Raw genomic sequence first — 14,615 nt, 5'->3', positions numbered from 1 at the left:
TAGGATTGCCCAGCTCATGCCCATGATTTAACACATCTCATCAGTGCACTGCTCCTCTGACTGCTGTGGGATGGTCTGCTTCTTGCACTCCAATCATGTTCTCTTTGAGATCCCCTTGCAGACCCCCTGCAGAAGAGGATCAGTTTAAAGGCTGGCAGTGGAGAGAGATCCAGCGAGGCTCTGCCTCAAGCAATAGCTGATGGAAGGTGGCTTGGGGTCTTGGGGAGCCTCCATGTGCTGCCAGGCTCAGCCTGGCAGGGGCTCGGCTCTAATTGCTTCAGCATGTGGAGAAGGGGCGGGGGGAGCAGGCAAGATGGCTAAGAAATTAGGTAATTTTCAAGCAGCCAGACAAGCGACTGTTACAGTAATTAATTGACTAATTCACCATACAAACAAGGGCTCTTTAAACCAAGGAAGAGCTGGTCATATGGCAAGGATCTGTTTTCAGTCAGAAAAACACTTCAAACATTAGGCCATTGAAGGGGACCTTTTTGTACCCAGGTTTCCAGGAGTATAGGGCCCCACTTGCAGTTGCTACTAGCCCCAGGGTGGCTGCATGGTGCTCTCCAGCTGCCTGGGCGGAGCAGGTCACTTGGTTTTGGTGGCATTACTGTGCCCAGCACCAGGTTTTTTGTGTTGAGGCTTTGTGGGGCTGCCCTTGTGGGATTTCCAGAGCGTGGCTTGGTGTGGAGTGGAGGCCTGAGGCTGCTGTTCCTCACTGCCATGACACTGTTCTGGGCCCCCATGGCCTGACATGGAGGGATGGGTGGGGGCTGCCTCTCGGGGAAGGAGTTCAATTCATTGTCCTGAGGCAGCAGGACCTGGCTGTGTTATGGCCATGGGTGCAGTCTCCTGTCTCAGGGTTGACTCTGTAAGAGCTGTGGAAACTCAGGCTGATGGAGGGCTGTGGTACACTGCCTGCCTTGGTGGTACTTTTGTTTTTAAACAAGACATTTAAAATTAAATTAAAGGCATTTAAAGACAAGTAGACTTCGGTGCATGGTTTAATGACCACGGTAGTGTTAGCTCAGTGGTTGGACTCCATGACCTTAGAGGTCTTTTCCAACCAAATCTATTCTGTGCTACTTGACTTCACTGAAGGGAGTGGGTGGACAGGGGCAAAAGGCCTTGCTTTTATAAAGAAGATACCATGGCTCTTGTTCTAGTGGCTCCCATTTAATAAAGGCTTGGAGTGATACGGCAGGACCATCAGAAAGACCCCCAGACGAACCACTTGAGATGGAGGATGCCAAAATGTCAGCATTCCTGCAGAGTCAGGAGGTTGGATAAGAAGGGCCTCAGCCACCCTCTGCTCCCACATGCTTTTGTCTGAGGCTTTGCTTCAACAATGAATTTGTTTGTTGCAGGCGACTGAACAACAACGAACTGACCACCATTCCCTCCCTGGGACCTGCTGCTGCCAACGTCCGCTTCCTCTACCTGTAAGTCACAGCTGCCTGCTTGGGCTCTTTGGGCTGTTGCTGGGGTAGGTTTAGTTACTGCCAACTAAGTTTCACGTGTCACTCCTGCTTCTGCTGACTTTCCACATTTCATTCTTGGGCTTGTTTCTTAATTAAGGTGCCAACATCTTCTGCAGTTGTGCAGATTTGGGTGAGGTTGGGCTCAGTTAATGTTGTGCTTATGGTCAGTGGTAACCGAGGTCAGTAAACTCCAGAGGTTAATTACATATAGAGTAAAGCTTTTTTTATCTGCCTTTGCATTTCAAACATTGCCATACTTGTGACATTAAAGGAGTGTATATTTTATCTCCCCTGGCCCTTTGCTGATTATGTCTTCTTTCCTCTTAATGTTTCAGGGAACTCATTCCAGACCTGTTTTAATGATCTTTCAACTTCTCTGTGGGCTTTTTTTTGTTTCCCCCTCCCCCCTCCTCCTTTTGAGAGTGTGATTGGTGATTGTAAGATTAGACCTGCAGAAGCTTTGAAGTTCCTACCTTTGGTAGTCAGTGTGCCTGCAGAATTGTTAGATGCCTCAGAGCCCTTGTGTATCTGCCACCAAGGATCTCAGGTTCAAGATGCTGCTGAAGGGATTAAAGACTTCAGAATATCAAGCTTCTTAGTATCTTAAGAAATTATTTTTGCATGTGTCTGCTTGTAATGCACACTGAGAAGGAATTTTGCTGAGGTATGCATGATACCTCCCAGGTTCCTGGGAAGGGGAAGTGGTTATGGTTCATACGGACTCCAGCAAAGTGCTTGAAGAGTTGAAGTGATGACTTCCAGCATGACTTGCAGCGTACACTTGAGACAAGTGCCCATATTTGCCGTGGATTTGCTGCTGCTTCTAGTGTAAAATACCTAGGTCCATGTCACCAGGTGGCTGGCCTGTCATGTTCAAAAGGTTCCAGTTTACTCCAAGACAACCTTGATCTGTTGACTGAAAGTACATTCCTGTTAGAATCAGTGACAGAATTGGGTGAAATGAGCTGGCTCTGTGCCTGCTCTTCCATTAGGCAGCGTTAAAATATGCAAAGCAGAACTCCTCCTTCACTGTCTTAATTCAGTTTAGGAGTCTTAGCTTCAAATTGGTGTCTGTATCTCACTCCTGGCTTGAAGTGAGGTTTAGCTTTGTTTTAAGGTACAGTGCTTTTCATCTGGTTCTTGGGTATGCTGTGTTCCTGTAGGGCTTATGAAGAGCCCAAGTGCTCCTCTACTATTACCAGTGCTGGATCTAGCAAGTGTCTCTGTGAAGTGTAAGTAACCACTTCACCTCCTGGGTTGAGGAGACTGAGGATGGCTTGTATCTTGGCAGTCATCAGACATGTCAGATGTCACATGTAGTTGGTGTGAAACTGGCTTACTTGGGTTTTGCCTCATGCTGCAGCCTCTCCCTGCTTGATCACTGCATGTGAAGTCTGGATGCATGATCTGGGGCCAGCTGTCTGTAGAGCAGGGTAGTCACTCCCTCTAAGCAGGGTCCCATGTTTAAGGCACGATCCTCTTGACATGGGAGACCATCAGGCTGCCACATCAGACAGCACGTTATGCACTGGGATTCAGAAACCCTCCAGATATACCTGATTTATGGGTGGAAAACTTGAATACAATTTACCATGCAGGATATAGGTTTTGGCCCCCCAGATTGACTTTTATTTTACACCAAGACTATAAGTGATGTGAGTTTCACAAGCCCCTGTTGTTGTTTTGCTGTTAATTTAGCCTCTGGCAGAGAACCAAATTGCTGGAGCTTTAGTGTAGTTGGGTTTGCTGGTTTGTTTGGGGTTTTTTTTCCACTTGTGAAACGGAAGAAGCAGTTTGGAAAGGAGGTACATGGACTGTTAGAAGGGCAGTAGATTTACAGCTGCTCTGACATTTCAGAGCAGTGCAGAAGGAAGGGGAAGGTACAAAGCCAAATGATAAAAGGACAGTATTCTAAACAGACCTACTCAGTATCACCTTCCAGAAATCTGCACAGCTTTCCTCAGCTGCTGCATGTAAATAACTGATAGTGGGATTCCTAATGCTGCTGTCATATCTCTGCAAGAAGGATCTCTTCATGTGGCTTGTTCCAGAGAATGCTGCTTCCCTCTCCTCTTTGCATTTCCTTTTATCAGAGGTAAAAATAATCTGAAAGATGTGTTAAAATATACCTGCTTTAATCATTGTTGCTGGCTAACTCACACTGGAATGATTTTTCTGAGGAAGTGAAGCTTTCTCCATCACTAGCCCTATGAGGAGAGGCTGAGGGAGCTGGGGTTGCTTAGCCTGGAGAAGAGGAGACTCAGGGGTGACCTTATTGCTGTCTACAACTACCTGAAGGGGGGTTGTAGACAGGCAGTGGTTGGTCTCTTCTCCCAGGCAACCATTACCAGAACAAGAGGACACAGTCCCAGGCTGTGCCAGGGGAGGTTTAGGCTGGAGGTTAGGAGGAAGTTTTACATTGGAATGGGCTGCCTGAGGAGGTGATGGAGTCCCCATCGCTGGAGGTGTTCAGGAGGAGACTTGATAGGGTGCTTGGTTGCATGGTTTAGTTGGTTGGGTGGTGTTGGATGATAGGTTGGACACGATGATCTTGAAGGTCTCTTCCAACCTGGTTTATTCTATTCTATCCTTGGGAGCCTTTAAATCAGTTGGATGGCTCTCTGAAAGGTGGTCCTTTAGTTCAGCTCCTGGTTAATGGACTTGATATGCAAATTGAATAAAGTTCTTTGGCATTGTGTGATGTAAGGAATCAGATTCGCATGGTCATACTGGTCTCTTCTGGCCACCAAATCTGCAAAGTAATAATCTGGGGAGGCTGCCAGACCAAATCTAGGCATAATGAAGACTGTGTACTGACAAACTGGTTTATGTTTAAGTGTGTAGTGTTACAGTGTATTCTTGCTGCTAAAGAAAAATAAATCCACTTCCTTCCCCCCCTAGTGTTTAGAAATGTGTGAAGTGTGTTTACCTCACAAACCTCTGAAGTAGGTTTTGTATATTGCATGTGGTTAAGTATTTCCAAAGGCCTGTGAATGTATTCTGAAAGCAAGGGCTGTGTGTTTGCTGCTCAGAGCAGCCCTTTATAGTTTCATAGTTTCATTCAGGGTTGGAAGGGACCACAAGGATCATCTAGTTCCAACCCCCCTGCCATGGGCAGGGACACCCCACACTAGATCAGGCTGGACAGAGCCTCATCCAGCCTGCTCTTAAACACCCCCAAGGATGGGGCCTCGACCACCTCCCTGGACAACCCATTCCAGGGTTTCACCACTCTCATGGTGAAGAACCTCCTCCTCACATCCAGCCTGAATCTCCCCACCTCCAGCTTCATTCCATTCCCCCTAGTCCTATCACTACCTGATATCCTGAGAAGTCCTTCCCCAGCCCTCCTGTAGGCCCCTTTCAGATACTGGAAGGCCACAATGAGGTCACCTCGGAGCCTTCTCTTCTGCAGACTGTATAGCCCCAACTCCTTCAGTCTGTCCTCATAGGAGAGGTGCTCCAGCCCTCTGATCATCCTCGTGGCCCTTCTCTGGACACGTTCCAGCACCTCCACATCCCTCTTGTAATAGGGGCTCCAGAACTGGACACAGTACTCCAGGTGGGGTCTCACCAGGGCTGAGTAGAGGGGGAGGATCACCTCCCTCGACCTGCTAGCCACACTTCTCCTGATGCAGCCCGCAAAGCCAATCAGATCCTGGGCTGCAAGTGCACACTGAGAGCTCATGTTGAGCTTTTTGTCCACCAGCACCCCCAAGTCTCTCTCCTCAGGGCTACCCTCCAGCCAGTCACTGCCCAGCCTGTATTTGTGCCTGGGATTGCCTTGACCCAGATGCAGGACCCTGCACTTGCGCACTTGCACTTTAGAATGAGTTACTTCATTTCCTACTCTTAAACTGGGGAGGAGACTTTTTTTTGTCCTTTTGGGCATGGTAGAAATCTGCTCTACTGCCAAACTGAGACTTTCCAGAAAGTGTTGGCTTTTTGGTGGTGTGTTTGGGTTTTGGTTTGGTTTTTTTTTAATGATGGCTTTGCATTCCCTGCTTCTGGGTTTCCCATACCTGTTTCCATCACCCAAAACCTGCTTGACCCCACATGTGTGGACCGTGAGCCCGTGGTGTGTGTATGTGTTTATATATAAACATGTGGGAATCTGTTGGAGGGAGAATTCTCAAGGCTTTCTGCAAATCCTTGGATCCTTCAGGCTGCAGATGGATGCAGGCACAACATAACTATCAAATGTGCTATGCCCTAATATACTGCCATGAAGTTCAGTTCGGTTTAATTACTCCTTGAAGAGTCGGCGTGTTTGCCTTGTGCGTTGAAAATACTGCCAGAGTCGTTCATCTCAACAAGAGCAAACATAAGGGACTTGATAAGGCTTTTAATAGAACAGAAGGGAAAAATAATCTATGTAGGGGTTACCAAATAAAGCAAGACATTAAATGCAAACATCTGTTAGTGCAAACAAAAGCCAGGAAATTCAGCTGGGAGGGGGAGAGACTAAATCTGGATTCATTCCGACATTACCTCGGAGGAGCTGAGAGGAGAATCTTGCCTGAAATTCCCACAGCATTTGTAATTTAGCTACAGTTCCTAGAGTTGGACATTTGGGAGTTGATGGCAGGATGTTTTCACTGACAAGCTCTTGGCTGAGGATTTCCCTTCCCAATGTTCTGCTGCAACTCAAAGTGTGTTAACTCTGTAGGCTCTCGAAGACTGTTACCTGATCTGGTGGGGAAGGGAAGGATGGTACAAAACAATCGTTTGCAGCAGAACTGAGGCTGTTTATTGCCATCTTCCTCAGTAACTTGCATGGAGCGTCTCTTAGCCTTGCTAGCATGCCAGGTAAGAGGAGGACCCTGAGCTGCATTCTGCTCTGCACTGGTCTGTTAGTACAGGTTTCCTGCAAATCCCCTGTGCGGGCTCAAGCTCAGCCCTTACTCTGGCATCTGTCTGCCACTGCCTCATCTGTATGTGGGTAAATGCATCTTGGAGGGCTTTTGGGATGCTTGTATGGTATGATGGAGGTGAATCCTTTTCCTCTGCCCTGGCTCCAATGTGGCCAACCTGATTCAGTCAGCATTTGCTGATGCAAGTGTGCTCACACAGGCTGTTAGACAGGTGTAGAGCTCAGTGGAGAGCCTGCTAACCAGACCTCTGAAGCAAACATGGTAAACAGAGCCCACTGTGCCACAGCCTTAGCTGGCTAGGAATTAAGGAAGTTAGCAGATTAAACACTTAAAAATAACTTTTGGATTTCTTTCACTGTAAGTCTTTTAAGCCCTCAACCATTTAGGAACAAAGGGGATAATGAGCCATGACAGTCAGCTGTATGTTAGCTACAGTCAAAGCTGTTTAAGATAGTTTGACTCCCTGATCTTGCTCTGAGTAAGCACAGATAACAAGGAAGTCAGAAGAGGGATTTTTTGGAGCACAAGAGTGTGAAATAGGATTAGCTGATTCACAGAGGATGCAGTGACACTGCAATGTATTTACTGGGGAAAGCGAAATCAATAGGACTGCTCTGCTGCCAAACTGAGCATGAAAGGCTCTTGAAGAAAATCAATCTTCTTTACAGGCTCATTAATGTAAAGATCAATTCACATTAAACTGTAATTAAACAGAGAGGGCTAATAGGAGAAGGGTAAGTGATCTGCTGTGCCACAGGCAAAATATATCATGTAAAATTTGAACGCTAAATACATGGAAAATCAGGAACTGGGAGTGGCAGGGAGCACAGAATCATGGAATCACAGTTATCACCAAGGTTGGAAGAGACCGCAAAGATCAAGTCCAACCCGTCACCACAGACCTCATGACTAGACCATGGCACGGAGTGCCACATCCAATCCCCTCTTGAATCAGTCAGGGTTGGAAGGGACCACAAAGATCATCCAGTTCCAACCCCCCTGCCATGGGCAGGGACACCCCACACTAGATCAGGCTGGCCAGAGCCTCATCCAGCCTGGTCTTAAACACCTCCAGGGATGGGGCCTCAACCACCTCCCTGGACAACTCATTCCAGGGCTTCACCACTCTCATGGTGAAGAACTTCCTCCTCACATCCAGCCTGAATCTCCCCACCTCCAGCTTCATTCCATTAATGAAGCATGCTAGGCCTTCTTGAAAAGACTGGTGAGCTCAGATGCCAGTTGGAGCAGCATGGCCCTCATGAAGAAGAGAGTACCCCTGCGCAAGGATGACACGCAAATTCGTGAAGCGTTCCATATTTTTTTGGCCTTGAACACAAGCCCTATGAGGAGAGGCTGAGGGAGCTGGGATTGTTTAGCCTGGAGAAGAGGAGGCTCAGGGGTGACCTCATTGCCCTCTACAACTACCTGAAGGGCGGTTGTAGCCAGGAGGGGGTTGGCCTCTTCTCCCAGGCAACCAGCACCAGAACAAGAGGACACAGTCTCAAGCTGCGCCAGGGGAGGTTCAGACTCGAGGTGAGGAGGAAGTTCTTCACCGAGCGAGTCATTCGTCATTGGAACCGGTTGCCCAGGGAGGTGGTTGAGTCATCGACCCTGGAGGCATTCAAGGGGAGATTGGATGTGGCACTTGGTGCCATGGTCTAGTCATGGGGTCTGTGTTGATAGGTTGGACTCGATGATCCTCGAGGTCCTTTCCAACCTAAGTGATACTGTGATACAGTATTCCATCTGGGTATTTGGGGTAAGACAGGTCAAAATCTGCAGCCAGTTATTTCTGCATGAGGAGTAATGTTTCCATTTGAATTGCATGGCTTCTTGGAAGGCTTTTCCTGTAAGTGTTGGAGATTTCATTAGAATTCTAAGTTAGTGAGATTGTTTGTAACATGACCCTTGTTTCTTGTCTGACTCTGGCTTTCATTTTTGTTGTACCTCATTAGACCTTTGCACTGGATTAAAGTTGACTGGTCTTGGAGATCCCTAATGCGGCAGAGACTGGATTGTACTATTGAGTCTTCTCCTGGAGCTGTTGCCTCATGCTGCTTTCTTGGGAAAACAAGCTTATTTTAGTGCTGTTTGCACTAGCATTGTCAAATGGGGTTTGCAGGGCCTTTCTAAAGCCCCTAGTGGTCCATTAGATTCTCTGAACTGCTGGCTTGCTTTCACCCAAGATGTGTGTTTCTGTGTTAGCAGAAGCAATGCCAGTGGTCTCTGTACTCTGTTGATCCAAGTGTGATTTTAGCAAATCCTCCTTTGCTTCTACAGGCTCTTCCTGGGAGCTGAGGTGGTGATGTTGAGATGTGACTCCAGTTTATCTTTGCTTTTCAAGTTAAAGGTGTGACAATTTGGCCAAGTATCAGGAGACTTGCAGCTTCAGTTCCTGCCTGTGGCAGTGGCTCTGGATGACCCTGGTTAGAGGAAAGAGCTCAAAATTGTTTGTAGAGCACAGCTCAAGCCTGAACTGGTCTGTAGGTGAGGTGCAAGCTCACTTCTTGTTCCTGACTAGGCCAGAGTATAAACCTCTGTGTAGGCGGTGTTGATGGTTGGGAAGTTTGGGCTTAAGTGAAGAGTTGAGGTTTGAGGTAATGTGATAGCATCACCGTAGCCTTGGAGGGCATTTGTGGCCTGGGATCCTGCTGTGCTAATGGCTGTGCAAACAAAACGACTGCCTTGACCCCCAAGAGACTTAGTCTCAAGTCATCGTGGCTGGAGTTAAAAGAGGATGATCTAACAACTAGAAATAAGGCGAATCCTCTGTTAATTCTGTCTGGGTCACAGCAAGCAGTTTTGTACTCCTAAGCACAAAATCCAGATGACTCAGATGCAGCCATGTGCAGGGTCTGGTTGAAGTCAGCAGGCTCTGCCTGTGTGCAGGATGTGTCTTGGGCAGCTCAGAAAACCACACTATTAATTACTTGGACAAAGAAAATGTTTTCTGGTTAAGTAAGGCAGTAGTGGTATACGCAGGTGGAGATCCATCAGTGGGAGAGAGTTCACCCCCATCCTCTGCTTGCATCAGTCCTTGCTTGGTGGGGTGTCCACAGGGACCAAATGTGCAGTGTTTACTCAGGAAATTCCCCTCAGAGGCTGGAGTGAGAGTTCTGAGGATTTGGGCCACACTGCAGGCTGCACTGCTCATCTTCTACTTTTGAATGCAACATATTGATGTGGAAAGGTAAATGAGAAGAATGCTGCCAGTTGCACTGTTCACTATGCAAACAGCATATAGGCATAAACCCCATCTCTCTATTTGTCTCTAAGTTCATAGTAAGGCCCTGGTGTGTGAAGTCTGCTAGTTTTTGAGGCCAAAGACTGCAAGAGCCTTTCCCAGTGGAGGAAATTCTCATTAATCATGCGCTCCCAAGCATCAGGAGAGACGCTGTTTTGACTTCTCTGTTGAGCTGTTGGAACTGTTCTAATCATTTGTATGTCGTCTTTGAGCTTTCAGATATAATGTGAGTGCATGGAAATGGCAAAGGATCTGAGGCTATTCCAGGGAAATGAGTAATCATTTCTTCTAGAAAAGCAACAGCAGTAAAGCACATAGTCCTCAGACTCAACGAAAGAGCACCAGAAAGCAATCTGGGCACATACAGAGCACTGTAAAAATCAGCCAGAGGGGGGAAAAAGTAGTGCAAGTTGGTGGCAGCTCGTGGAATACCCATTGCTCTTTGAGGCTACTTTATTATACATGTACTAGTTAGCATGACCATTTTGTGAGGCTGTGGCAGCTGCTTCTGCAAGTAAAGAATTGCTTTGACCTGGGCTAAGGCTGCTCTGACATCTGTGTGCTGCTTAGCAGGCCATGCTGGGTTAGCATTTGTTCTGGAGGAAGGAGGGGACACAAGTGATCTTGTAGGATGGAACACAAGATTAGGAGCTGGAATATGGGAACAGTATCACTTTTTTGGTCTCACTTTTGTCTTCCACATGTATTATGCCTCAAGCCCAAGTAAATTCCTGTTTGGGTAGGCCTGCTTCCTCCAAACTGAAGAGCAGGTATTGCCCCAGGGCAGGTGTAACTCATGAATGTAAAGCATCTTCTGATGTGTTGTCTGAGGGCAGGTGTTCCTCATGTGCAAGGCACAAGATGATTTCCAAGTTCTGTCCCTCAGCAGCTCAAGCCCAGATGAGTTGTTAGGGTCACTTGAGACCGTGATCTTTTGTTGAGGTCAATATGAAAAACAGCCTCATATTTGAGCCTTAGAATAGCCCAAACTTGCTACTATTAATATCTGTAGTAGATTGTCTGTCTCATTTAATGGCATGTGGCAAATAAAGCCTGTCTACAAAAGCAATTCCTTTGTTAGCCTTCACAGGCTGAGCAGATTTCAGCCATAAATAACTTGCTGAGGTGAAGGCTTTTTTAGCATATTTGAGTTTCCTGCCTAAAAACTGTGAGTGATGGGCAATTTAGTTTTGCTCAGGGATGAGTAAAAGCAGAGTTGCAGCTGCAATAAAGGCAAGTGAAGTTATTTCTGGTAGAATTCTCTACTCGTTTTTCTCACTGAAAGATTGGCTGATTGAGGTTTTTAAACAAAATCTGCACTGGATCAGGAGACTATCTGAAAGTTTTGCTGTTTCTGTGTTGTTCTACTTACTGAGGTTTCTTATTCCTCATCAGTCCTCAGTTTGTCTTGATTGCTGGACTAGTGCTTGCTCAGAGCATCAAATAGTTGCCTAGTGAAGAGTAAGGACAGTGCTGGGGGTAGAATTGATACATTTCAGCTTATTTTCAAGTGTGTTGCCACATAGCACTTTCAAAATACTTCCATTTGCTTTACTTGCAAGTGCCCTGGAAGGCTTGAGAACAGGCAGTGTTTTAGGTTCTCTGCATTATAACAAGGCTGAAAGTGTTTCAGCAGAGGTGTTAAAGAATCCTGCCCATGTGGTTTAAAGCCCAGTGACTGGAACGTCAGTATTGCCATTTACCTTCTGCTCTGTACCACACTTAGCACTTCCACCATTGCTTCCATCATTAGAAACATTGTCTAATTCAGGGTAAACAATCACAGAACCTTAGAGGTTGGAAGGGACCTCCAGAGATTGTGTCCAACTCCCCTGCCAAAAGCAGGATCACCTAGGGCAGTCTGCACAGGAATGCATCCAGGCAGGAAGGCCTCCAGAGAAGGAAACTCCACAACCCCCCTGGACAGCCTGTTGCAGTGCTCTGTCAGCCTCACTGTAAAGAAGTTTCTCCTCATATTGAGGTGAAGCCTTCTATGTTCAAGTTTGTATCCATTGGTCCTTGTCTTACTACTGTACACCACTGACAAGAGCTTGGCCCCCTCCACTTGACACCCACCCCTCAGATATTTATAGACATTGATCAGATCTCCTCTCAGTCTTCTCAAGACTAAGCAGCCCCACATCTCTGTCTCTCTTCATTGGGGAGATGCTTCTAGTGTAACCAGTGCTCACTAAAACGAGATCCTGCTGTGTCTAGGGTAGAAAGGATTAGCCAAAAAAATCTCAATAAAATTCATTTTTAACTTAATACAAGCTGGTTGTGTGCTGATTTATTGTTACCCCATATTAAGTCCTCTAATTAAATGCAGAGATGAACAAAAGAATTTACATCAAAAGTTTATGATCTTTATTCTTGTGAAACCAGCCCTGATGGAAGTGTATGGGGTGAAAAATCTGATTGCTGGTTAAGGTAGATGAGAAGGTTGGAAGAGACCTCAAAGAGCATCAAGTCCAACCTGTCACCACAGACCTCATGACTGCTAAACCATGGCACCAAGTGCCCTGTCCAATCCCCTCTTGAACACATCCAGGGACAGTGACTCCACTACCTCCCTGGGCAGCACATTCCAATGGCTAACAACTCTCTCTGTGAAGAACTTTATCCTCACTTCAAGCCTCAATTTCCCCTGGTGCAGCTTGAGACTGTGTCCTCTTATGCTGGTTGCCTGAGAGAAGAGACCAACCCCCTCCTGGCTACAGCTTCCCTTCAGGTAGTTGTAGAGAGCAGTAAGGTCTGCCCTGAGCCTCCTCTTCTCCAGGCTAAACAACCCCAGCTCCCTCAGCCTCTCATTGTAGGGCTTGTGCTTGAGGCCTCTCCCCAGCCTCCTTGCCCTTTTCTGGACATGTTCAAGAGTCTTAATGTCCTTCTTAAATTGAGGGGCCCAGAGCTGGACACAGTACTCAAGGTGTGGCCTAACCAATGATCAGTTATACTTCTAGATGAAATGATCACTTAAGAGGCCACCTTCCCTTCCATGTGTGTGCATAACTCTTGCTTGTTAACAGGAAGGCCACATGAATATTGATTGGGTGAGTGCTTGTGCTGTCTGTCAAACCATTTGATGTTCAGGTGTACGTCAGGGAAAATAGCAAAGGTGGCTGAAAAATTAAATAGGAGTGCAGGGTGGTATGAGTGAAAAGACAACTGGTTTAGTGGTCAGCTCTGAGCAGAGCAAAGTAAGCTGGGGAGAGGGGAGGAATAAACAATTGATGGCAAAAGAAAGAATCTATACACAGCTCACTGATTTTAGACTTAATATATTTTCTTTTGTCCAAGCCATACACTGCCAAAGCAGTTGCTGAACAGAAAGTTGGTTATAATAAACAGGGAAAGGGATTGGACTTCTTGTAGTTTTTCAGATACCTGGAAGAGAAACACCCTTTGGTGACCATATTGAAGATGGTTTTGGGTTGTTTTTTTTCCCCTCCAGATTATGTTCTTGAGACAGATGTCCTCATTTTTCAAAACAGGAGCAGCTGAGGAAGTAAATGGCTTTATTAAAGAAGCTTGAAGAACTTACTGGCTGAATGGTGGTAAATGTTGGCCACTGACTTTACAGGATCAGCTCTAGAGGAGCTTGAGGGGATAGTATATTTTATACCAGCTTGGCTTAGTACAACAGCAGGTCTATTTCAGAGCTCAAATTTTGTTCCCTGGATCTTTTGGCATCTTATTCTGCAGTTTCCCAAAGCCATCCCTCTTCTTTGCCATGCTTTAACAGCAGGGTACCTAGACTTCTGAAAAAGAACTCTTCTATTTGTTAGCTTGACCATTGCTCTTCCACATGGGAGCTATTCCTTCTTGCAGGCTGAATCTCAGCCTAGCAGAGCTCACAGTGAACTCTGCCCAGAGGCTATCCCTGTTCTGGTGACCTTGCTGACAAGACAGATAAGCCCTGTCAACAAGAGCACAAGTGTGTGTCATGTTGGAACAGACTAACCAGCCAGCCTATCTACATCTCTGCAGTGTTAACAGGAGCTTGACTAGCCAGTCAAAAACATGTTCCTCCCAACTGCTGCTTTCTTCAAGGGGCAAATCTTTTAGCAACTTCAGCTGCAAATCTCAGGAGGCTTTGAGAGTTTGATGGAGAGCAGACAGTTCAAGTGCATTGTCCTTTATTTACCTGCCTTAACATAAGAGTCACAGAGCTCTCATGTAGTTAAATCCACTGTTTTCATTGTGCTCCTGTCAAAGGTGGGCAGAACTTCTGTGTCACATCATGGCTTTCAGGCCCAGACTACACATACTAGCAAGAAATCTGCTCACAATTACTGTTTGGATTAATGTCACAGCATCGTGGGCAGAGTCATTACATTTGGGTTACACTTAAATTTCTTCTCCACTTGTGTATTTTCCCCTTCTCACTCTCATGCCCTGTGAGCCTGGACCCTACTGGCTTTCCAATTAAAATGCTGCCCTTGTTGAGTAGAAGCACAAAAATTTCTTGTGCTGAAAATTGTGCTGAAAAGATTGGCTGCTGTCTCTGGGAGTGGGACAGGGGTGCTGTCCCAGCCTCTGCTCTAGGCTGCATCTGATTCTCAGTTGTCACAAACCTAACTCACCTTTGAGGCCAGTGATAAGGATGTGGAGGGAGCTAGGCAGTAGCCCTGTTGTGCTTATGCTGGGTGCTCTGCAAGTGTGGGGCTACAGAGAGCAGAAACTCAGCAGCAAACTGGTGGGAGTGAAACAAGGCTCTTTCTTGGCTTCAAGGACTGCCTTATGCATTTAATTTATGATAGAAAATGGAGTTTGGCTGGCACATAGCAGCAGCAGAAGAAAGCCTCTAAGGTAAAAGCGCAAGAGGAAGGGCCAATGACAGAGCAAGGGAGTAGCAGACCAAAGACCTAGAAGAACCTATGTATCCCTTTTGAATAGTGATGCAGCCCTTCCTTCAGAGAGGCTCTGCTGAACTCCACAACCCCATTTGGACAGCTGGTGCCGAGCCATGTGGTTTCCTGTCTTGCATTAAAACTGCCATTTGCCTTTGTCCTG

At 46.5% G+C, this 14,615-nt stretch overlaps 1 protein-coding gene across 1 annotated transcript in view; it reads left to right on the top strand.

Annotated features, from left to right (window-relative positions):
• LRIG1 (leucine rich repeats and immunoglobulin like domains 1) overlaps positions 1-14,615 on the top strand; it is a 101,294-nt gene that overhangs the window by 41,946 nt on the left and 44,733 nt on the right. The window contains 1 exon segment of the mRNA XM_068154312.1: positions 1,368-1,442. Coding sequence (XP_068010413.1) covers positions 1,368-1,442 — 75 coding nt within the window.

The sequence above is a fragment of the Melanerpes formicivorus genome, unplaced genomic scaffold (genome assembly GCF_026170545.1).
Source record: "Melanerpes formicivorus ecotype bairdi unplaced genomic scaffold, bMelFor1.0.p_v2 SCAF_28, whole genome shotgun sequence".
NCBI classification, from domain to species: Eukaryota; Metazoa; Chordata; class Aves; order Piciformes; family Picidae; genus Melanerpes; species Melanerpes formicivorus.
Note: the sequence above shows the minus strand (reverse complement) of the source record. Positions and strands in the feature narration are given on the sequence as shown.